Source organism: Pseudophryne corroboree, chromosome 6, assembly GCF_028390025.1.
Source record: "Pseudophryne corroboree isolate aPseCor3 chromosome 6, aPseCor3.hap2, whole genome shotgun sequence".
NCBI classification, from domain to species: Eukaryota; Metazoa; Chordata; class Amphibia; order Anura; family Myobatrachidae; genus Pseudophryne; species Pseudophryne corroboree.
Window position 1 is genome coordinate 349,133,944 of NC_086449.1, and position 23,760 is coordinate 349,157,703.

General features: G+C 46.6%; 1 protein-coding gene across 1 annotated transcript in view; it reads left to right on the forward strand.

Moving 5' to 3' along the window:
- Positions 1-23,760, forward strand: part of CRABP1 (cellular retinoic acid binding protein 1) — a 179,383-nt gene that overhangs the window by 125,974 nt on the left and 29,649 nt on the right. The window contains exon 3 of the mRNA XM_063930433.1: positions 2,669-2,782. Coding sequence (XP_063786503.1) covers positions 2,669-2,782 — 114 coding nt within the window. The remainder of the gene's footprint in view (positions 1-2,668; positions 2,783-23,760) is intronic.

Genomic DNA, 23,760 nt, shown 5'->3' on the forward strand with positions numbered 1-23,760 from the left:
TGCTGCACTTTTCAGCCATTGATTTTAATAATATGATAATATGCTGTATATTTATTTTACATATCATTATAGTCTTTTCAGCTGTATAGCTTTCCATAGTTTGTAAAAAAGTACATATACAGTTAGTATAGACATACTGCACACACGAACAGTACATAACTCACCACACTACACACTCACAGAAACACATACATTACTGTACATACATACTTACATAAATACCGGAGCTGAGATGAGACGACTGGCAGGATGTTAGGACGGAGCTCTCTGCAGTGTCATCCTGCGATCGCGGTAGCGGACGCGATTGCGGTTTGTGTATAGACGGAGAGACAGCAGTCTCATTCTCTGTAAAAAATAATTTGGCCTATAAGGGGGGGGGTTTCTGGCTACTCAGAACCCCCCCCCCCCCCCCCCCTCCCCCGCGTGCGCCACTGGTGAAGGCAGGATTGTTCCAGAGAGGGACTAGAAGTGGATGAAATGAACAAAGTTTATAAAAACGAGTGCAAAAATCCCAAACAGATAACAGGAACCGTACTGTAAGGAGGAGGGAGAGAGAAGTCGTCGGTTAGTGGGTAACACCATAAAATGGTAGAAGGAGAGTAAACTGAGAGAGTGTGAGCTTCAATGTATGTCCACACTTTCTGATTCGGAGGGGCGTGCCACTGAATACAGGAGGCTAATTGGACAGCTCAAAAATATTTAAGGAGATAGGGAATGCCCACGCCCCCAGAGGTGTGGTGTTTTTGTAATATCCTCATTTTGACTCTCAGTTTCCTGCCCTCCCAAATAAAATTCAAAATCTCTCGTTGCAGATGCTTGAGGGTCGATGCAGGGATATGAATCGTGAGTGTTTGCCAGACTAGTTTTGCCTTTTAGAAAGGAGTTGCTTAAAACTAGAGTCTAAATGGCTGACATCTCACGGCTGACTGCAACTCACAGGCTATTACATGTAATTCAAGGTCTATGAAGTTGGTAATCTATAACTGTGAAAGCAATGTTCAACTACAGTATCTCCAAAGTGTGTGTGTGTGTGGGGGGGGAGCTAGTGCAGCTTTCAGGGTACCAGTTGTTTTGATTTGTAGAAATACTTTTATGTCACTTTATTTGGCTTCAGTAATTGTGAGAATAGTAAGGGGGCCATCTATCATTCCATATGTGCGGCTATTTCACAGAAAACACCCATTTTCGGGGGTTAGCCTGAAATATTAGGTAACATCCGAATGTAAGAAGGAGGGACTGCAGCAGATATCTTCAATACCAGCTGTGATCCCTCCATTCCCACAGCAGCAGCATCCCCCATAGGTTTCTATAGGGGATGCGATGCTGCCCAATTTACCAATATCCGGAATGTGATGCATTCCTGATATCTGTCCCAGCAGCTGTTGCATCTGAAGATGGCAGTAGCCCATTGTAGCCTATGGGCTACACATTGCAATTGTAGCAGATGGAAGTGGCCTCTGTGCTTGTGCGGTCAGAGCTGACCACGTATGCACAGACCACCCTGCAGACCTCCCAGCACATCACAGGGACGGGCTCCTTTCTAAGCTCCTGTCCCTGCGTGTGCTGCATGATACAGCAGCACAATTTGATCGCATATTGCAATGCAATCCTGGGCAGTAAGATACCATCAATAACAACATATTAACAGGACATAGGTGGAGATGTACTAAGCCTTCAAGAGTGATAAAGTGGAGAGGGATAAAGTTCCTGCGAATCAGCTCCTAGCTGCAATATTACAAGCTATGTTTGAAAAATGGCAAAAGCTTATTGGATGGTCCTTTATACCCCTCCACTTTATCACTCTCCAAGGTTCAGTACATCTGCCTCATAATCACTAGATGATAACAACAGTCCGAGGGGATGTAGTTATGTTACCGGAGGTCGCATAATCTCTCCTTTCATCCTGCCCCCTCACAATTCCGACGGTCGGCATTCCGACCAACAGGGACTATTCCCACTCGTGGGTGTCCACGACACCCATAGAGTAGGAATAGCACCCATGGCGACCGTAGGGGCTTGCTACACTCGCCACCCCACACGGGATTCTGCTGCCGGAATCCCGGTGTCAGTATGCTGACCGCCAGTCTCCTGACCGCCGGTCACGCATGCCACACCCCATTCAAAGAAAGCATGTCAGTGACTGATTCCCCTGCTTGAAGAAGTGTCTACTATCAGTCCTGTTAGTAGCACATTGGATATATGTGTGTTGTCTACTTCAGATTTAGATTTTCTGACCAATCCTCAAGGGGCACAATTCAATTAGGCATTATTATGTTGCGCCTGTAAGTGCAGCTATTTGCTGCACTTATGGTGCCACGTGGAATCACAGATTTTTGTTCATGGCCTGCGTATGAAATTCTATAGGTGGAATTCAATTGTTTGAAAAGTCGTTGGGTGTCTGTTTTTTCCTGTCAATTAAGAGAGGAAAAAACATACTCCCAATTGACTTTTCAAACATTTGAATACCCCCCTATGAGTCCGGCTGAAAGGGGGACGAGTTCCGATGATGTGGCTGGCATTTCTATGCCATTGTGACGGTAAACTTGTTTTCAGTGTCATTTTACTGTATAAGTCTCGCAACTACTGAACTTCCTCCGTTATTTGTAATCAATCTGAATACCAGCCATTGTTTAACACAGACTTCAGTCTTTTTTTTTCTGGTTATTAGAGTTTTCCTGTGTGGGAGAAGGAAAATAAGATATACTGCAAGCAAAATTTGGTGGATGGGACAGGGCCCAAGACATACTGGACTCGGGAACTTGTAGGAGATGAGCTGATTCTGGTAAGACCTGATATACTGTATGTATAATCTACTTGTTAAAATGGGCAGTCATTTACAAACTGTTGTTTAAACTATCTTGTCTGTCAGAATGAGGAAACAAATTAAGTAAACAAAATCCCGCCTTTCATTTACTCGAAGACCAGTCTACTCATCATCAAGCTTTACCTAGGGGGACCCAATATTTGTTTCAAGCCAGCAGAATAGAGGTCCATTTATTTGTGGAATTCCACACAGGATATGTCTATTTTATCTTCCATGTATAAAAAAAACATGCACTAAGGATGGGAGTCATTTGATGTTTTATATCGGTAACATCGGATATTTGGTTCCAATGTTCGTTGTATAACCATTGCTAGAATTCTCCCCCGATGTTTTTCTCAATTTTCCAATTTTGTGTTGTTGTTTTTTTGTGTTACTGTGTGGTGCTTTCACTGCTTTGGGCAGCCAGCTCACTCTCTCCTTGTTTTATATTCAATAACAATTTATCTGATACAAAACAGTAACACACACTGTTGCTGACTGGGCTTCTGTGTGTGCATTGCTGCTGCTGATGGGGGTGGTGGCTGACAGCAGAGCCGGCCATAGGCATAGGCAAACTAGGCAATTGATATGCTTAAGGGCATCAGCAGCTTCTGCTGATTAAAATGATATGTGGCATGCCTATATTCTATGTGTAGCATTTCATATGCAGATAGAGCCGCAGTCACACACAGAATATAGGCATGCTGCATATCATTTTAATCAGCAGAATCTGCTTTTGCATCCTAGCGACATAGCAATGCAAATTAGATGCATTTTCATAAAAAAAAGGTGCCCGACGTTAGCATTGAGGCAAGATTTATGAGGACACATCTGTATCCAAGTAGAGGTCACAGTGTTAGTGGCAGTGTGAGTGCTGTGTGCATGTGAGTGGGTTGGTTGGGCAGTAGTGTTCTGAATATGTGTAAGGAGCATTATGTGTGTCAAGTAAAAATGCATTAATAATGTGCAACATATGTGTAAGGGGCACTATGTGTGTCATTATGTGTATAAGGGCATTAACAATATGCGGCATATGTGTAAGGGACATTATGTGTAAAAGAGCATTAATAAAGGTTGTCATAATGTGTAAGACGCATTATATTTATAAGGACATTAATGATGTGTCTCATATGTGTAAGGGGCATTACTGTGTGGAATTATGTGTATAAATGCATTACTAATGTGCAGAGCCGTAACTAGGTGTGTGCCAGAGGGGCATTGCACACAGCGCAACTGCACTGTGGGCGCACCATCTGGCAGCACCACCCGCACGGCCGCTGCCCGCCGCCCACTCTTAATTGCCTCCTGCCTCCCGCCGGCCGCCTCTGCAGTGCTTTCCTGCACGCAGGCAGAAACCCCCCCTGAGACGGACACACCTTTGCCTCAGTGGCGGATTTACGTCAAAGCAATTAACGCCCAGGCAGAAGTCGGCGGGGCCTAGGACCCATTGCGGCTCTGCAGGAAGGCACAACCTTGGACACACTGGCTCTCCACGTGGTTGCTCTCTGTCTCCCGCGTCCTGCGGGCCTCCCCACTGTGTGTGCGCCGGTGACGAGACAACGGTGAGGAGCATCATCCAGCTATCTTCAGGCTCTCAGCTTATGGGAAAGGATGTGCTGCCAGCCTACCACCCAGGACTCACTCGGCCCGGGTAAGACTCCGGCGATCTGGGTGTCCGCAGTGCGCCTGTAGCACATTTACTGTATGTTGAATGGTTAATGTGTGTGTGTGTGTGTGTGTGTGTGTGTGTGTGTGTAATGATTAATGCAGCATGTGGGGGGGGGGGTAATTATTGATGCAGCATATGGGGGTAATTATTAATGCAGCATATGGGGGGGTAATTATTAATGCAGCATATGGGGGGTAATGACTAATGTGGCAAATGGGGGGGTTAATGATTAATGTGGCAAATGGGGGGGGTGTAATGATTAATGCAGTGTGTGTGTAATGAAAGTACAGCATATAGGAGGAATGTAGTGTATAAAAGGGGGTGTAACGACTTGGTGCAGCATATAGGGGGGATGTAGTGCAGCATATTGGGGGAGGGGGATGTAGTGCAGAGTATGGGGGGTGTAACGACTTAGTGCAGCATATACAGTAGGGGGATATAGTGCAGCATATCGTAGTGATGTGGTGTAGCGATGTAGTGCGGCATGTAGGAGGGCGTAGTGATGTAATATAGTGATGTAGTGCAGTGTATTAGGGGCGTGTACTGATTTAGTGCAGCATATTGGGGGGGTGTAGTGTAGTGGTCTAGTGCAGTGTATAGGTAGGCGTACTGTAGTGATGTAATGTAGCGATGTACTGCGGTGGTGTAGTGCAGCAAAGTATTGTAGCCTATGGGGGGTGTAGTGCATTGATGTTGTGTAGTGGGGAACACGCTGCTGTGGAGGGGGCATGCCAGTGAGACACTGCAAGCACACAATGAGGATTGTTTGAGAAAGGGGGGTTCCCCTTGGTGTCTTGCTTAGGGCCCCATGAAGTCTAAATCCGCCTCTGCTCTACCTCTGTCTCCTGTGATTCCCGCAGCAATGATCGGCGCTGCCAGCAGCTCCTATAGATAGAGAGCGCTGCTCAACAAAGCTCTCCTGTGCTACGGTTGAGAGGAGCTTCGGGCACCCGGCGTCAGGGGAAGCGGTAGAACCGGCAGCGGCGGCAGGCACTAAACAGCAATGCACAAAGGATTTTTCTCTATTGGGCGCCGGGCGGCCTTTACACTCTTCTCACCGGGGCTGACCTACACTCTGCTGTGCTCCCAGTTCCAGCGCCGCTGCCTCCTTTTTCAGTGTTCCCAGCTTAACAGGACTTCAAGGGGCAGGCTCCGGCTCAATGAAGGCAGCACAGATGGACAGACCCTTGCGGCGCTGACTTCAGGTTACCTGCCCCCTCCTGTTCTATATATCGTGTATATTATATATATATATATATATATATTATACAAAATACTGTCATATATCTATGTGTATATATCTATCTTATACTGTGTGCCTCCCTATATATATACTATAGAGAGGCACACAGTATAAGATAGACATATACACATAGATATATGACAGTATGTTTGTGTGTGTGTGTATGTATATATATATATATATATATATATATTATATAAAGAAGGTAGTTACTGCTTCATTAAAGGCACTCCGGCGCACAGATAGCATAATCAGCATGAATCCATATCAGTATCAGCAACGGCACTCAGAGTTGGCATGAGGCAAAGAAGATTTGTATTAGACAAGCGTTTTCAGGGCATGCGCCATGTAATCAAGACCACACAATTATTATTTATGTTGTTTTGATGACAGTTCGCATGCCCTGAAAACTCTTGTCTAGTACAAATCTTCTTTGTCTCATGTCAACTCCGAGTGCCGTTACTGATATGGATTCATAAATATATAATCTGGAAACCCCCCTTTACAAATTCTGCGTTTGCCCCTGCTGTGTGTGGTGTGCGCTCATCTCCTCTGCTGCTGAGCGCACCCACAACCTGCACCAACGCAGCACCTTCTCCCCGGGCCCAATCAGATGCTTTGCCTCCCTCCTACCTGCAAGGGAGAGACGTGATGACGTCTTTCCCAACTGTCTCCCACAGCGCCCCGTGCCACGAGTCGCTGCGGCGTTCGGGCGGGCAGTCAGGGAGCATTCAGTCCAGCTGAGCTCACACTGACCACTGCAGCAGCACCCCAGCCTGCAGCTTCCCGTCCCTCACTAGGCTTCGCCGCTGGTCTTCCCTTGTGTCTGCAGCATTTAGGCTACAGGGATGTCAGTATAAAATCAATATCTCTCTCTCTCCATCCCTCTCTCCCCCAGGGTAATGTGTAAAAGGTGACTCTACCTTCTGTAATGTGTAAAAGGTGACTCTACCTGCTGTACTGTGTCTAAGGGAGCTATGACTGTCGTAATGTGTAAAATGGGGCTCTACCTGCCGTAATGTGTGTAAGTGGTGCTACTGTTCGGTGTAATTTGAATAATGGAGACTACTGTGCAGCATAGTATGAATTGGCATAATTTTGTAGCCACGCCCCTTCCCATGAAGCCACGCCCCTATGGGGCGCCGTTGCTGTTTCTTGCACACATCGCTAAAATGTCTAGTTACGGCACTGCTAATGTGTGGCATTATGTGTATAAGGTGCACTCAGTAGCAGATCTTGCCACGGGCAAGCAGGACTTTTGCCCGGGGTGCCGCCTTCCGGAGGGCACGGCACCATGGCAAGATCCGCCACTGTGCCCCTTGCAGTGCCCGGGTGCCCCCCGCTGGTCCCCCGCTGTGAAGGGAAACAGACGCTATGCGTCTAGTTTCCCTTCGTGGAGAGGACCTTTGCTGTGCGGTGCGCGATGATGTCATCGCGCACCGCACAGCATTGTGGCACAGATGCTAGGGGTCATAATTGACCTCTAGTGTCTATGCATCCGAGGAGAGGAGCGGCGCCGGCGGAGGTCTGGAATAAGGAGCGGGGATGTAAGTATACTTTTTTTCTTTTCTTTCAGCGGCGCTACAAATGGGGGCGTAACTGACCACGCCCCCATATTAAGCCACGCCCCTGGCATTTTGATTTTTTTTTATTTTTTTGCCCGGGGCGCCACAAGGGCAAGAACCGGCCCTGGGTGCACTACTATGTGGTGTTGCGTATAGAAAGGGCATTACTATGTCATCTAATGTAAATAAAGAGCAATACGGTGTGGTGTAATGTAAATAAGGAGCAATTCAGTGTGATGTAATGTGAATAAGGAGCTCTACTGTGAGGAGTAACATATAAAAGGTAAAGTGGTACTACTGTGGGATGTAAAGTGAATTATGGACACTATCGCATGATCAAATGTGAATATAGTTGCAGTACTGTGTGGCGTAATTTGAATTGGGGGTACTATTGTGTGGCCATGCCCCTTGCCAGCAAAAACACACCCCTTTTTGGGCTGTGCACCAAATGTGCAAACTGTTCCTATTTAAAATTTAGGGGGTATAAACACCAAAATAAGGACTGTTATGGGTGAGGGGTGATGGTGCTGAGAAAGAGGTGCAAGGTCAGAGGCGGAACCAGCGGTGGTGCTAGGGGGCACCAGCCAAAATCTTGCCTAGGGCATCATATTGGTTAGGGCCGGCTCTGGCTGACAGAGTGAAACACACTTTGGTCAGCCACTCAGCAGCAGCACATAGGACAGGGGACAGGCTGGTTGTCAGCTATTGTGAATTCAGCAGTGAATGACAATGGGGGTCATTCCGAGTTGATCGCTAGCTGCCGTTGTTCGCAGCGCAGCGATCAGTGAAAAAACTGCTAATCTGCGTATGCATATCGCGATGTATTGGTACAAAGAGCATAGTGGTTTTGCACAGGTTCTAGCGAAGCTTTCAGTCGCACGGCCGAACGCAGGAAGATTGACATGAAGTGGGCGTTTCTGAGTGTCAACTGACCGTGTTCAGGGAGTTCTTTGAAAAAACGCAGGCGTGTCGGGAAAAACGCAGGCGTGGCTGGGCGAACGCTGGGCGGGTGTCTGACGTCAAAAGCCGCCTCTCCATCGTTAGAATCAACGCATACGAAGAGTAACTACAGGGCTTGTCTTGTTTTGCACAAAAAGATTTTGCAGGCGCTCTGCTGCACAAGCGTTCGCACTTCTGCAAAGTGAAAATACACTCCCCAGTGGGCGGCGACAATGCGTTTGCACGGCTGCTAAAAACTGCTAGCGAGCGAACAACTCAGAATGACCTCCAATGGGCCTAATTCAGACCTGGTCGCACGCAGGCTATTTTTTGCACTGCTGCGACCAGGTAATCGCTGCCTACAGGGGAGGGGGTAATCGCTGTGCAGGGGTGTGATCGGCTGTGCAGTCAGCTGCACAAACAAAAGTTTGTGCAGTTTCTGCACAGCCCAGGACTTACTCAGCCGCTGCGACGATCTGGGAGGAACCCTCCCTGGAAATGGCCGGGCACGCATGCTTTTTTCCGGACACTCCCAGAAAACGGTGATTTGTCGCCCACGAATACCTTCTGCTTGTCAATCTTCTTGCGATCGCAGGTGCGGTCGCTTTCTTCGTAAGAATCATCTCTGCCCGGCCAACGCGCCTGTGCATTGCGGGTCACATGCATGCGCAGCTCAGACACGATCGCGCGGCTGCGAAAAAGTGCAGCATGTGATTGGGTCTGAATGACCCCAAATGTCAGTCACTCATTGCGTATAGGGCCCAATTCAGACTTGATCGTAGCAGCAAATTTGTTAGCAGATGGGCAAAACCATGTGCACTGCGGGGGTGGGGGGGCAGATATAACATGTACAGAGAGAGTTAGACTTGGGTGGGTTATTTTGTTTCTGTGCAGGGTAAATACTGGTTGCTTTATTTTTACACTGCAATTTAGATTTCAGTTTGAACATACTCCACAAATCTAACTCTCTCTGCACATGTTATATCTGCATCCCCCCAAACTCCCCCTCCCCCCTGGAGTGCATATGGTTTTGCCCATCTGCTAACAATTTTGCTGCTACGATCAGCAGGGTGTGTGAACAAAGGGGGTAATTCTGAGTTGATCGCAGCAGCATATTTGTTAGCAATTGGGCAAAACCATGGTGGTCATTCCGAGTTGTTCGCTATTTTTTTCGTTCGCACAAGGTATGAGCAAAATTGCGAACATGTTGCAAAATAGCGAATATCCGCCCTCAACGTGTTTTTGCTATTTCGTATGCAGGATTACATAAAGTAGGCGTATGCCAAATGACATCGCACTAATGCGAACCCATCGCATTACCACAAACCTCATCGTAAAAATCCTAACTTATCGTAGATTTACACATTCCTGTTAAAATTGCACATGCTTTAGCTAAAAAACGCACAGCAATGGGGGTTTTTTCTTTAAAGTTAAATTACACCTTTCAGTTTAAACTCCACAAACCTTCCTCAATTACGAATCCAATTAGTGTAATGAATGATAATGGTCATGACCAATTAAGTCTTCAAAGAATCCCTTAATAACACTTTGTAGGCATAATTGGACATCAACATTTAAAAGAAGTAAATAAAAATATAGATGTGGTAAATGTGCCTGTTTTTTGTTGTTGTTGTTGTTGTTGTTGTAGAGGTGTAGAGTGTGAATAAATGTGTTAACATGTTTTTGTAAACAATAAGCTCTTAATTTTTTTTTATTTTTTTTTTATTTTAATTAAATATTTAGAAATAAGATATGTGACGTGTTTTAGCTCACCAATTTATACATGCAAATCTTTTTTGCCAAAATAGCATTAATAAACACAACACCCGCTTAACTTCAAAAACATTTTTTTTGTTTTGTTATTTTTTAAACTAATGTAAATATTTTTAAATTAAAAAAAAATATAAAAATGATTCAAAAAGTTCTAAGTCCGCTATGACGGCCCTCAGATTGCCTTTAAGGCGGCAAACAATCTCCAGCAAACTGCTGGGATCTCCAACTGCCACATTTGAAATGAAGATGCAAAGAAAACATTACTAACTTACTCACATTACATATTATACAATTAAGGCACAAAGCACACTTTAATGCAGCCATGTCCAAACTGTGGGCCTCCAGCTGTTGTGAAACTACATATACCAGCATGTCTTGACACAGTTTTGGGATCAGAGAATGCAAAAGCTGTGTCAGGGCATGCTGTGATGTGTAGTTTCTCAACAGCTGGAGGGCCGCAGTTTGGACAGGCCCGCTTTAATGGCAAAGTAACTACATCATGGCTGTTTTAAGGATAAATGTTTTGCATATAATGTATCACATACAAACACTGTTGTGCAGCCAAACCTGTCGACATAGTGATTGGAGACCCAGAGTGGCCATCCTCAACATTGCAGATGTAGACACTGTACATATAATGTTCCTTACACAAATGTAAATGCATCATCCATACCATGATGAAGAAGACAAGCATTTAACCTTGACAAAAGATTGGCCACAGTACAACACTGCATTTATTTGAATGTGTGGTTTTTAAAAAAAAATAAAAAATTAAGGAATCTGTGTGAACTTACTCTCCTCTGCCACTTGCCCACCTCCCTCAAGTGGCTCCGGGGCCTTTGCTACCCATTCACATGGTGGCGAAGGTGGCTGGCTGGGGGATGAAGGCTGGATGGGTGAGGTTGGCTGGATGGGGGATGGGTGCTGGATGGGGGAAGGAGGCAGGATGGGGGAAGGAGGGTCTAATTGTGTAAGAGTATGGAAGGGGGAGGACCTTACAGAGGGGGTTTGGGAATGATAGGGTGAGGGTGGTGGAGTAGTTTTTTGGGACACAGAGGGGGAGGGGGGCAGAGAGGGGAATTGGGAAAGAGAGTGGGATTGGGATGGAGAGGGTGATTGGTCGGGAGAGTGGGATTGGGCTGGAGAGGGGGATTGGTCGGGAGAGTGGGATTGGGCTGGAGAGGGGGATTGGTCGGGAGAGTGGGATTGGGCTGGAGAGGGGGATTGGGAGAGAGAGTGGGATTGGGCTGGAGAGGGGGATTGGGAAAGAGAGTGGGATTGGGCTGTAGAGGGGGATAGGGAAAGAGAGTGGGATTGGGCCGGAGAGGGCGAGGTGGGCGGAGAGGGGTGTGGGCCGGAGAGGGTGAGGTGGCTGGAGAGGGGGTGTGGGCTGGAGAGGGGGTGTGGGCTGGAGAGGGGGAGTGGGCTGGAGAGGTGGAGGGGGAGACAGAAGGGGAGGGGGCCTGAGAAGGGGCCTGGTGTTGCCTCCCAGCAGCAGCAGCAGCTTGCCGTTGTGCTCGCCCTAGAATGACATATGTACTATTTAGGTTTTAGCATATACATTTATAACATCAGCATATTCCTATTACTCTGTTCTGTCCCATGTTAAAGAGACAGGGGTAACATTAATAAGTTTGTAAAATGTTTAAACTGGTGATGTTGCCCATAGCAACCAATCAGATTATACGTAAACTTTCTTAAGCTGCTTCTATCAGATAATATATAGAATCTGATTGTTTGATATAGGCAACATCACCAGTTCCAAAAACCACCCACATTATAAAAAAAAACCCACTGAGCAAGTTATTGGGTTCAGTTGTCAGCCTGTGTAGCAATTATGCACAACAACATTCACTTTTGCAGAAGCACCTTGATATACAGTCAGTACTGCTTGCCCTACTCACACACACTGTCATGTTTATTCTACAATAATTTATTGTAAGTGTGCTAATTTTCACACTCTCACTTAGTGAAAGTAGGCAAAGTTTATGCAAATATCTATGTACTGTAATATTTTACTTACTGCGCCTACGTAGGTTACGGATTTGTTGGCGGAGCTCCGCCAACCGGTCCGGCATACGCCTGCGGAGGTCGCTCCACCGCCTCTCCAACTGTATGATGGTCCGCCTGCTGCGGACGCAGGTCCTCAATAAGCAGCGGACTTCCGCGTAGGCCTCGCGCTTTACCCTATTTGGGACAAAGGGCCCTGCGTGGCCTACGCGGCGGTCCATCACTGCCACCAGGACGCGCAGCTCGCGGCGCGTGAATGCTGCTGCGCGCATCATGGCAATGGCGTTTTCCATATATGGCCTTATATTTATAGTTTGTGGTTGCATGTGATTGGTTGGAAATGTATGGTGTCATCTGTAATAAACTTTATTGATGTGTACATTGATGTGCAGGACAGTTTGTACAGTTCTCATGGGCGGAGATTCGCACCCGCGGACACACACACACACACACACACACACACACACACACACACACACACACACACACACACACACACACATATCATTCAGATATGGCTTCAAATCATAAACATATTAGTCTTCACATATATATATATGATAAAAACATTTTTAAAAATTAAAAACCATTGGATACAACAATCTTAAACAACATACATGAAAAGGAGAATATTACATAAAAAAACTGTACTGAAACAATATAAAATACTCTCTAAACTCACTCAGAAATGTGCTCTCAGAAATGTCCACCTTGCTTCAGTATTTTTCAGCATACACGCACACAGGCTGCATGCAGGGCGCTTATATAGCCAATGCAACAATTAGTGGACCAATTTGCATAATATACACCTGCGCGGAATTCCGCACCGGAAAACACACGCAGCTATAAATAGCTAAACACTCGTGCATACACACATGCCACCAGCAACATGGCTACTCGTGAGCAGACGGCAGCAGAGATGGACGAGGTGCAGAAGCAGATGGCAGCTTTAGCACATAGAAGCTTAGCACTGCGGAGGCAGATGCTTGAGTTTGCCAATGCTGACTCTGAAATAGCAGGACCCAGTACTATACAAACTCCTTCTTCTGCTACCCAGGAGTTAGGAGTGAATCCCCTGCCAGACATAGCTAGTGGGGAAACTGAGGGTGATTCTGGACTAGCAGCTCAAACACAAACTACACAAGCAGCTAGTGAAGAGGAAGATGGTGATGAAGGTCAGGATGATAGCTCACAGGCTACTTCCAAAAAAAAGAAAAGACCCCGCCTTCACTAAGAGGGAGTTACAGATTTTGGTCACACAGGCCATGCAAAAAATACATCGAGGACCCAAAAACATGGGTGCTGCAACCAAAGACAGAATTTGGAGGGACGTCACTAATTCTATTAATGAAGTCGGCTCAATAGTCCGCCCCTCGCAGGAAGTTCGAAGACGGTAAGTGTATATTGCCAGTCCATTTTCTGTGCCAAGTAAATTAAAAAGTAACTTAGATGTGATGTTGCCTATAGCAACCAAATGCATAACATGTGTACTATATATTAAAGCAGGTTTTCATAATTTAACACTACCTTGCCCCTATTTTTCCCCACATATGTAGTTGGGCCGACTTCAAATCCCGCCTGAAGGGCAAGAGGTCTGCGGAGTGGAATGCCTCGAGGGCAACGGGGAGGACCAGCTGCCACTGTGGAATACACAGATCTGGAGGAGATAGCGATGGACTGTGTGAGCTACGAGGAGGGGGTTGGGGTGTCTTATATGGACACGGACCTGCCTGAAATACTCCATGCACATGACTTGCCAGGTAAGTTTACACACATTTTTTTTTTTTGTTTGATACAAAGTCTCATATTGTTTTTATCTACTCTTTTTCCACTCATTCTTCTATTTGCTTTGCACATAACACAGCACAGGGGGGTGAGCAGGTAGAGTCACAGGAGGGTTATGTGGCTGAGGCTGAGGTGGAGGGACCTAGTGTGTCTGGCAGTGTGGGACCACAAATCCCACCCATCCAGATTCCAACTGGCCTCCCCACCCAACCCTCTGCTATCCCGGAAATCCTGACTGAAATAGCCAGGTATGGTGAGCGCCTGAATGCTTTTCAGGACAGGATGCTCCGGGAGGTAAGCCAGATACCTGTCCGGCTCACTGAGCACAGAACCAGTGTGGAGCAAGGTGTAGCTCAACTCTGCCAAGGTCTGGCAGAGATCAGGCAGGGCCAAGATCAACTCGCCTCCTCCTTCCATGAACCTGCCAATTCCATTCGGCAAGGGCTCCAAGACATCGCTGTCTCCCTTGCCCACAGTGGCAGAGAGCCAGCCACATCGTCTCCCTCCCCTCCCCCTGCCCAGGAAGAACATCCCACTGGGCAGGGCCCTCGAAGGTCGCTCCGCAGACCAAGCCAAGAAGAACATCATCAGGCGGGGGGAAAAAAGAGAAAGTGATGTCTCTCCAGATGGGCAGCACCCATGTTTTACATGTTGCCTCGATGTATTTTTTATTTTTGGCTTGTGTGGCCAGAATGTAGAACTCCCTCAAAGTGAAAGGTTTTCTTTAAATTGTAGCCTGTGAGTTATTTGTGCCTACACCTGAGCCATCTTCCTCTTCCTAGCGTGCTGTGTATGTTTGTGTGTTTGTTCCGGAATCTACCTCAGTTCCCCTAAAAGTTTAGTCTGGCTGGGGGTTCACTTACTTAATTGAAAACATCATATTTTGTCAGAAGAAGGGGTTACCATTGTACTGGGTTCTGCTATGTGCATTTGCCCAATGCCATCTGCTTGCTGCTATGTCCATCTCTGTATGTGATGCTCATTTGTAGCCATGTTGTGTTGTTGATTTTGAACTTTTTTTGAAGTAAAAAAAAAATTACTTTACAATTGTTTGTGTGTTTTATTAAAGGTTATGCACTCATGAAAACTGTGCCCTGTAAACTTGAACATGGCATATTGACATTTGTGGAACAAGGGAACAATCAGAATATTAAGACAAACATTGCATAGTGTAATTTTAAATCTGTATGCCTTGCACAACACTTAATTTACCATATTAAAAAAAAAAAAAACTTGGGTTACTAGGGGCAACATGCCATAGTATTAGATATGGACACATATTCCCAAAAAAAAAAAAAAACATATTAAGTCACATTAAATGTAGGCTGCCTTATGGTGCTCATTTTATTTGGTATGTACAAAGGAATATGTCTATGTTGAGAAGATTTAGCTGATGTAGTTTATAAGTTTGTTTAGTCACATTTGAGATTATTAAACAAATAATTAAAACATGCATTTAACATCAGTTAATTTTTATTTGTACAAAAAATACAGTGCATTATTTGTGAGTGTGTCAGATTTGTTTGTGCTAACAAGGGGGGTCATTCCGATTTGTTCGCTCAGTATTTTTTTCTCGCAACGGAGCGATTAGTCGCTAATGCGCATGCGCAATGCCCGCAGTGCGACTGCGCCAAGTAAATTTGCTATGCAGTTAGGTATTTTACTCACGGCATTACGAGGTTTTTTCTTCGTTCTGGTGATCGTAATGTGATTGACAGGAAGTGGGTGTTTCTGGGCGAAAACTGGCCGTTTTATGGGTGTGTGCGAAAAAACGCTACCGTTTCTGGGAAAAACGGGGGAGTGGCTGGAGAAACGGAGGAGTGTCTGGGCGAACGCTGGGTGTGTTTGTGACGTCAAACCAGGAACGACAAGCACTGAACTGATCGCAGATGCCGAGTAAGTGTGGAGCTACTCAGAAACTGCTAAGAGGTGTCTATTCGCTATTTTGCTAATCTTTCGTTCGCAATTTTGATAAGCTAAGATTCACTCCCAGTAGGCGGCGGCTTAGCGTGTGCAAAGCTGCTAAAAGCAGCTTGCGAGCGAACAACTCGGAATGACCCCCAATACAAATATTAAGTGGCCATATAATTGCTGTTTGTATTATTTTGTAAGAGCAGTGTTTTGCGAGCAAATGCTCAACAGGTGAATTCAGTTGCTAATTAATTGCTAATTAGAGCAGACACACACTTGTAACAGTACTTCGCAAGTGCTGAGTAGCTGCAGACTCACTCTTCGGCTGCATCAAGATAGCGAACATTTGTTATGTACTTTTAACATAGGATACGCATTTTTGCCAAAAACACGCCTACTGCTGGATGCATACTCCCACACTAGACTCCCACTTTCACGCCCATTTCGTAGGATTGCGAAGCCGTGCCTCTGCCACGCCTCCGTCACTCCCCGTTTTCGTTTGTGTATTACGAGCAGTTTTTCTTATAGTAATTCTGCACAAGTGTCGTATCGTTATCTTTGCGCATGCGTATTTCCGCTTTTGCGCTTGCGCAGTTTGAGGGTTTCCTGCCGTTTGCGATGCGATGATCCGCTGCGAACAACTCGGAATGAGGGCCCATGTGCACTGCAGGGGGGGGGGGGACAGATATAACATTTGCAGAGAGAGTTAGATTTGGGTGGGTTATTTTGTTTCTGTGCAGGGTAAATACTGGCTGCTTTATTTTTACACTGCAATTTAGATTTCAGTTTGAACACACCCCACCCAAATCTAACTCTCTCTGCACATGTTACATCTGCTCCTCCTGTAGTGCACATGGTTTTGCCCAACTGCTAACAAAATTGCTGCTGCGATCAACTCAGAATTAGGCCCAATGAGCAGAAGTGTGATTAGTGGAGTTGAGGGTGTCTATATTGTATATAGACATTAACTAAGTTATTGGACCCAGCATATGCTGGGTCACTTCATGCTCCGCCCCCACTTTGCTCTATCCTGTCCTCTACTCTGATATATCCTGCACTGTGCTGTCCACTCCCTCCCCAACTCTTTTTTGCATTGTGCTGCCTGCCCCTCCCCATCTCTATGTCCTGTATTTTGCAGCCCCTAACCGACATGTTCTGCATTGCGCTGTCCGCCCCCTCCCGAATCCCCATCTGTATGTCCTGCTGTATACTGTTCGCCCCCTCCACATCAGTATGTCCTGCATTGTGTATACCTCCCTATCTGTATATCTTGCATTGTGCTCCACAAATCCTGACTCATTGGCACTGCCAGGTCCTGCACACTATCATCCCTGACATTGACAGGCCTCACTGATATATCACCTCTAGGTATTGACCACTCTCTGCGGTTTTGTATTGTCCTCTTACTCCCCATGTTTTGTTTATTGTCCTCTGCTCCACCCTATTTTGAATTGTCCTTTCCCCCTATTGTTTTGTACTGCCCTCCCTGTAGATAATTTACCTTTGTATGCCCAGGTCCCTCTTGTGCTCCTCTACTTCTGCCACTGATAGCCTCCCCAGATGGCAACATCATCATATGATGTTTGTGCCGCTGCCTGTGATTCAGAGTTGCCTACCCTTGAGCATTCAGCTGGAGGTTCCTGTTTTTTTATTTGAGCTTCCCGCTGTTCCACCAAACCTTCCTCTTGCTCCCAGTACCCTGCTCACTGGAGTGATGTTAGGTGGGCAGAGGGGCAGCATTGTACTCATCGGCACTGGCAGTGCTGCAGTGTGCAGGCAGTTTACTGTCATACAGAAAAATGTGTTTAAAGGAACAAGCACATAGAACAGTTCTCTACAGCTGTCATGTTATTGCTGCATTAGTGCATTCACTATCAGGCAGGGGCTACAGTATGGGGGGTTATTCAGGTGCGGTTGCACCTGCGACCATCAGTGCAAAGTACTTTTAGGTATTCTTCACATGCGCAAGACGTGTTCTACACGTGTGTGAACAGGTCCTGCTGCATAGCATGCAGTTGGCATCAGACTGTCCAGCTGGCATCAGACTATCTCTCACAGTCTGCCATTTCAGGGGCGGGGAGGTGCGTCTGCCTGCATTTGTGAACATGGAGGCATGTAGCCGCCATTTAAGGGAAGGGAAGAGGCCAGGAATCTCTGTGGTAGCACGGAGATATTCTGGCCACTGCGACAGGCGGCAAACTGGTTAGTGACACTAATCCGTCACATGGCAGGTACCAGAGTGGCATGCCGGTAAGTAAAGTGTATTGCAAAACTTGGCCATTCCACCATACATAAACCAGACATCTGTTGACCTAAATTAAATGGAGAGCTTGGAGCTGTAGCTTCACCTGCCCCATAGTTAATCCAGCCGTATGCATATAATAAAAAATAAATAAATATATATATATATATATATATATATATATATATAGTACTTAATGGATCACCACTCACCCCATCAATGCTTAAAGCTCCAGTGCCCTCTGGAAGAGATTTGTATACAGTGTACCAAGCAAGAAGCGGCACTCGGATACTTATCTCGCTTGCGTTGGGTGGAATCCAGCCGCCCATCTCACCTGGCATATTGACATTGCGGGGAGTGGCTGCACAGTTTGTTTTGGCACTGCTGGGGGCATTATTTGTGTATCTGGCACTGCTGGGGGCATTATTTGTGTATCTGGCACTGCTGATGGGGCATTATTTGACTGTGTATATGGCACTGCTGATTGGGCATTATTTGTGTATCTGGCACTACTGAGGGGCATTATTTGTGTATCTGGCACTGCTGGGGGGCATTAATTGTATCTGGAACTGCTGGGGGGGCATTACTTGTGTATCTGGCACTAAGCAGGGGGCATTACTGTTGTGAGGCCACACCCACCTTTGTGAGACCACATCCACTTTTCTGAGACCACACCCACTTTCACAGGCATGCATGCGCATTGGGGGGAGGGGATAGCTCTTCCAGAGGTTTTATTTTCCGAAAGAAGCTCACACCTCAATTAAGGTTGGAGACCACTGATCTAGACAGTACAGAGGGGTAAGAGCCGGACTATGACCAGCAGGGGCGGATTGGGCCGCCGGGATGGCTTACCGCTGGTCCAGGCACCCTTGCTCTCCTTAGTAGCTGTTGCTCCCCCCCCCCAGCGCTGTCACTTTGCATAGGGAAAGGGAGAGATTACAGCCTCCCCACATAATGCTGCTGCTCAGGCTGCACGGAGCTACAGTACTGTAACTGGAAAAAGTGAAACTGCAAGGATTGGAGACAGGACACAGCCTCTAACCTGCAGCCGGCCACACTTGCTGCTTGTGTTTATGTTAATACTATACCTCTAGTGTATTTCACATTGCTGCATATTGAGTGGAGGGAAAGGGGGGGGGGGTGAGGGATATAGGAACTGGGGAGAGGGGGTTAGGGGCAGATAGGAACTGGGGAGAGGGGGGTTAGGGGCAGATAGAAACTCTGGAGAGAGTCGGTAGGGACAGATAGGGAATGGGTAGCAAGAAGGGGGGCATGTGGGGAGAGGTAGGGGGCAGATTTTTTCAATATAGTATTACATATAATTTAAAAAGTAATAATCCATTGCCCTTGTGATTATATATCTTGGTGATGGTCAAGTGCATAGACCAGTGCAGTGGTTCCCAAACTTTTTTGAATCATGGCGCCCTAGAGTATCAGAATTTTTTTCATGGCACCCCTAAACCAAAGTTTCTTATTGGCAAATTTGAAAAATTTTTATTGAATTAAGTAAATTGTGTTTATATGTCATACTTAGGTTTAATTATGAGGTGAGGAACAAGATTCGCTTCTGTTTGTCCACATATTTTCAGACACCAGCACTGGTTTTGCCTATTACATTGACCATAAATAATTTGAACTGGTTCTCTCTATCACCAACCTGAGGCACCCCTGCAAGTGTCCTGAGGCACACTAGGGTGCCAGTGCACACAGTTTGAGAACCACTGGGTCAGTGCAACAGGGTTTAGCATAACGTAATTGCAAAAGACCCAAAGAAGGCTGCAACTACATCAAAATCAGGCCCTATGAGGAAGGATCTCATCCCACTACTAGACAGCCTCCACCCAGGGCCGGATTATGACTGCGGGGGGCCCAGAGCATTTGAGACAGGGGGACCCTATCTCATTGCTGTGCCCGCTGCGGGTTCAGGGGCGTGGCCTAATCGCGCTGATGTGGCCATGCCCCCATATGCAAATTACGGGGATCAGTATTTTTTGGGAGATTTGGCCCCTTAGCTAGGGGTAAATCCAGAGGAGGGAGCGATCAATGTGATCCCCTACACTCGCACAGTCAGAAGAAACTGCTGCTGCTGCTAAGTGCAGCAGCTTCCCCTGCAGCACCACACACCAGCCAGCACACAGCAGCATGTGCTGACTGTAGCACAATGCTGCTGCTGTTGCTGGCAGGACGGGGAGAGCTTCAGAGCTGGGACAGAGCTGCCTAAAACTGCGGGGCCCGGGGTACGTACCCCCTGGGCCACCCCCTTAATCCGGCTCTGCCTCTACCCCCTCAACAAACTCTGCCTTCATCGCTGGGCGGAGTTTCATGAAATTACGTGGTTGCGTTGTGACATCACAATGCAACCGCCTCATTTCTCGAAACTCCGCCCAGCGAGTGGAGTACTATAGCTGGAAGGAGGGGGAGCCGGAATAGCAGCATTCAAGTGGAATAATTAGATGACACTGTTATCTGTATTAATGGCTTTAACATTCAGGCTTTGTGTGCTACATTAGTGAATGTGCTTTTTCTCGCACATTTACGATCAAGTCTGAATTAGGCCCTTTATCTTCTCAAACACAAATATTAGTTTAACTGTTTTTCAGTGCATCATTGTGTGCCTAATTCATACTTGCTATTTCCGGGTGGTAGTCATGTGACCGCCGGTCGGCTGACCGACAGTCACATGACCTCCTCCGTGAGCCCGACGGCTCACTATCCCGATGGTCGGCATGCCGACCAACAGGGACTATTTCCACTCGTGGGTGTCCATGACACCCATAGAGTGGGAATAGAATCTGTGGCGACCGCAGGTCGCCACCGAGCCCGCAAGGGGCTTGCTGCACTCGCCCCTCCCCGGCGTCGGTAAGGTGACTGCTATTTCCCCCTATTTCCAGTGATCTTCTCGGTTGTTACAAGCGAATGGTGGAAATTTACTGATCAAACCACAGGTTTATTTATTACTGTTGTATTAAATTATCTATCTATTTATCGCATTCATATATATTTTGCAACACTTTACAGAGAATATTTAAGTCCTTATCATTAGTCCCTGCTTACAATCCATATTCCCTATCACATGGATATATAGTACATACTGTACACACTTTGCTTGTTTGTCAGAATCTAATTAATATATATATATATACACACACACACACACACACACATTTATACACATACACACACACACACACACACACACACACACACACACACACACACACGCATAATTACTGTGAGTTTTTCCTGACTGTTGCATTTTTTGGGGGTTAAATCTTTCAAATACTACGTTATGCAACTACTGATTACATTAATTTACATATTTCTGGAATGGAAGCAGCTATATATAGAAAGATGATCTGAAAATGAAAACTATACATTTAAAATAAATTTTACTCAGCTAACAAGTTTGGTTGCTATACCTGCCCCACATTGTTGTTTAAGTCAAGGGAATCTTTAAACACATACTTTAAAAAAATAAGAATTTACTTACCGATAATTCTATTTCTCATAGTCCGTAGTGGATGCTGGGAACTCCGTAAGGACCATGGGGAATAGCGGCTCCGCAGGAGACTGGGCACAAAAAGTAAAAGCTTTAGACTAGCTGGTGTGCACTGGCTCCTCCCCCTATGACCCTCCTCCAAGCCTCAGTTAAGATACTGTGCCCGGACGAGCGTACATAATAAGGAAGGATCTTGAATCCCGGGTAAGACTCATACCAGCCACACCAATCACACCGTACAACTTGTGATCTGAACCCAGTTAACAGTATGATAACCGTAGGAGCCTCTGAAAAGATGGCTTCCAACAATAAACAACCCGATTTGTTTGTAACAATAACTATATACAAGTATTGCAGACAATCCGCACTTGGGATGGGCGCCCAGCATCCACTACGGACTATGAGAAATAGAATTATCGGTAAGTAAATTCTTATTTTCTCTGACGTCCTAGTGGATGCTGGGAACTCCGTAAGGACCATGGGGATTATACCAAAGCTCCCAAACGGGCGGGAGAGTGCGGATGACTCTGCAGCACCGAATGAGAGAACTCCAGGTCCTCCTCAGCCAGGGTATCAAATTTGTAGAATTTAGCAAACGTGTTTGTCCCTGACCAAGTAGCTGCTCGGCAAAGTTGTAAAGCCGAGACCCCTCGGGCAGCCGCCCAAGATGAGCCCACCTTCCGTGTGGAATGGGCTTTTACAGATTTTGGCTGTGGCAGGCCTGCCACAGAATGTGCAAGTTGAATTGTACTACAAATCCAACGAGCAATCGTCTGCTTAGAAGCAGGAGCACCCAGCTTGTTGGGTGCATACAGTATAAACAGCGAGTCAGATTTTCTGACTCCAGCCGTCCTGGAAACATATATTTTCAGGGCCCTGACTACGTCCAGCAACTTGGAGTCCTCCAAGTCCCTAGTAGCCACAGGTACCACAATAGGTTGATTCATGTGAAACGCTGAAACCACCTTAGGGAGAAATTGAGGACGAGTCCTCAATTCCGCCCTATCCGAATGAAATATCAGGTAAGGGCTTTTATAAGATAAAGCCGCCAATTCTGATACGCGCCTGGCTGAAGCCAGGGCCAACAGCATTACCACTTTCCATGTGAGATATTTCAAATCCACTGTGGCAAGTGGTTCAAACCAATGTGATTTTAGGAACCCCAAAACTACATTGAGATCCCAAGGTGCCACTGGAGGCACAAAAGGAGGCTGTATATGCAGTACCCCTTTGACAAACGTCTGAACTTCAGGCACTGAAGCCAGTTCTTTCTGGAAGAAGATCGACAGGGCCGAAATTTGAACCTTAATGGATCCTAATTTTAGGCCCATAGACAATCCTGCTTGCAGGAAATGTAGGAAACGACCCAGTTGAAATTCCTCCGTAGGGGCCTTCTTGGCCTCACACCACGCAACATATTTTCGCCAAATGCGATGATAATGTTTTGCAGTTACATCCTTCCTGGCCTTGATCAGGGTAGGGATGACTTCATCTGGAATGCCTTTTTCCTTCAGGATCCGGCGTTCAACCGCCATGCCGTCAAACGCAGCCGCGGTAAGTCTTGGAACAGACAAGGTCCCTGCTGGAGCAGGTCCTTCCTTAGAGGTAGAGGCCACGGGTCCTCCGTGAGCATCACTTGCAGCTCCGGGTACCAAGTTCTTCTTGGCCAATCCGGAGCCACGAGTATCGTTCTTACTCCTCTCCTTCTTATGATTCTCAGTACTTTTGGTATGAGAGGAAGAGGAGGGAACACATATACCGACTGGAACACCCGCGGAGTTACCAGAGCGTCCACCGCTATTGCCTGAGGGTCTCTTGACCTGGCGCAATATCTGTCCAGTTTCTTGTTGAGACGGGACGCCATCATGTCCACCTTTGGTTTTTCCCAACGGTTTACAATCACTTGGAAGACTTCTGGATGAAGTCCCCACTCCCCCGGGTGGAGGTCGTGTCTGCTGAGGAAGTCTGCTTCCCAGTTGTCCACTCCCGGAATGAACACTGCTGACAGTGCTATCACATGATTTTCCGCCCAGCGGAGAATCCTTGCAGCTTCTGCCATTGCCCTCCTGCTTCTTGTGCCGCCCTGTCTGTTTATGTGGGCGACAGCCGTGATGTTGTCCGACTGGATCAATACCGGTTGACCCTGAAGCAGAGGCCTTGCTTGACTTAGGGCATTGTAAATGGCCCTTAGCTCTAGGATATTTATGTGAAGAGACGTTTCCATGCTTGACCACAAGCCCTGGAAATTTCTTCCCTGTGTGACTGCTCCCCAGCCTCTCAGGCTGGCATTCGTGGTTACCAGCATCCAATCCTGAATGCCG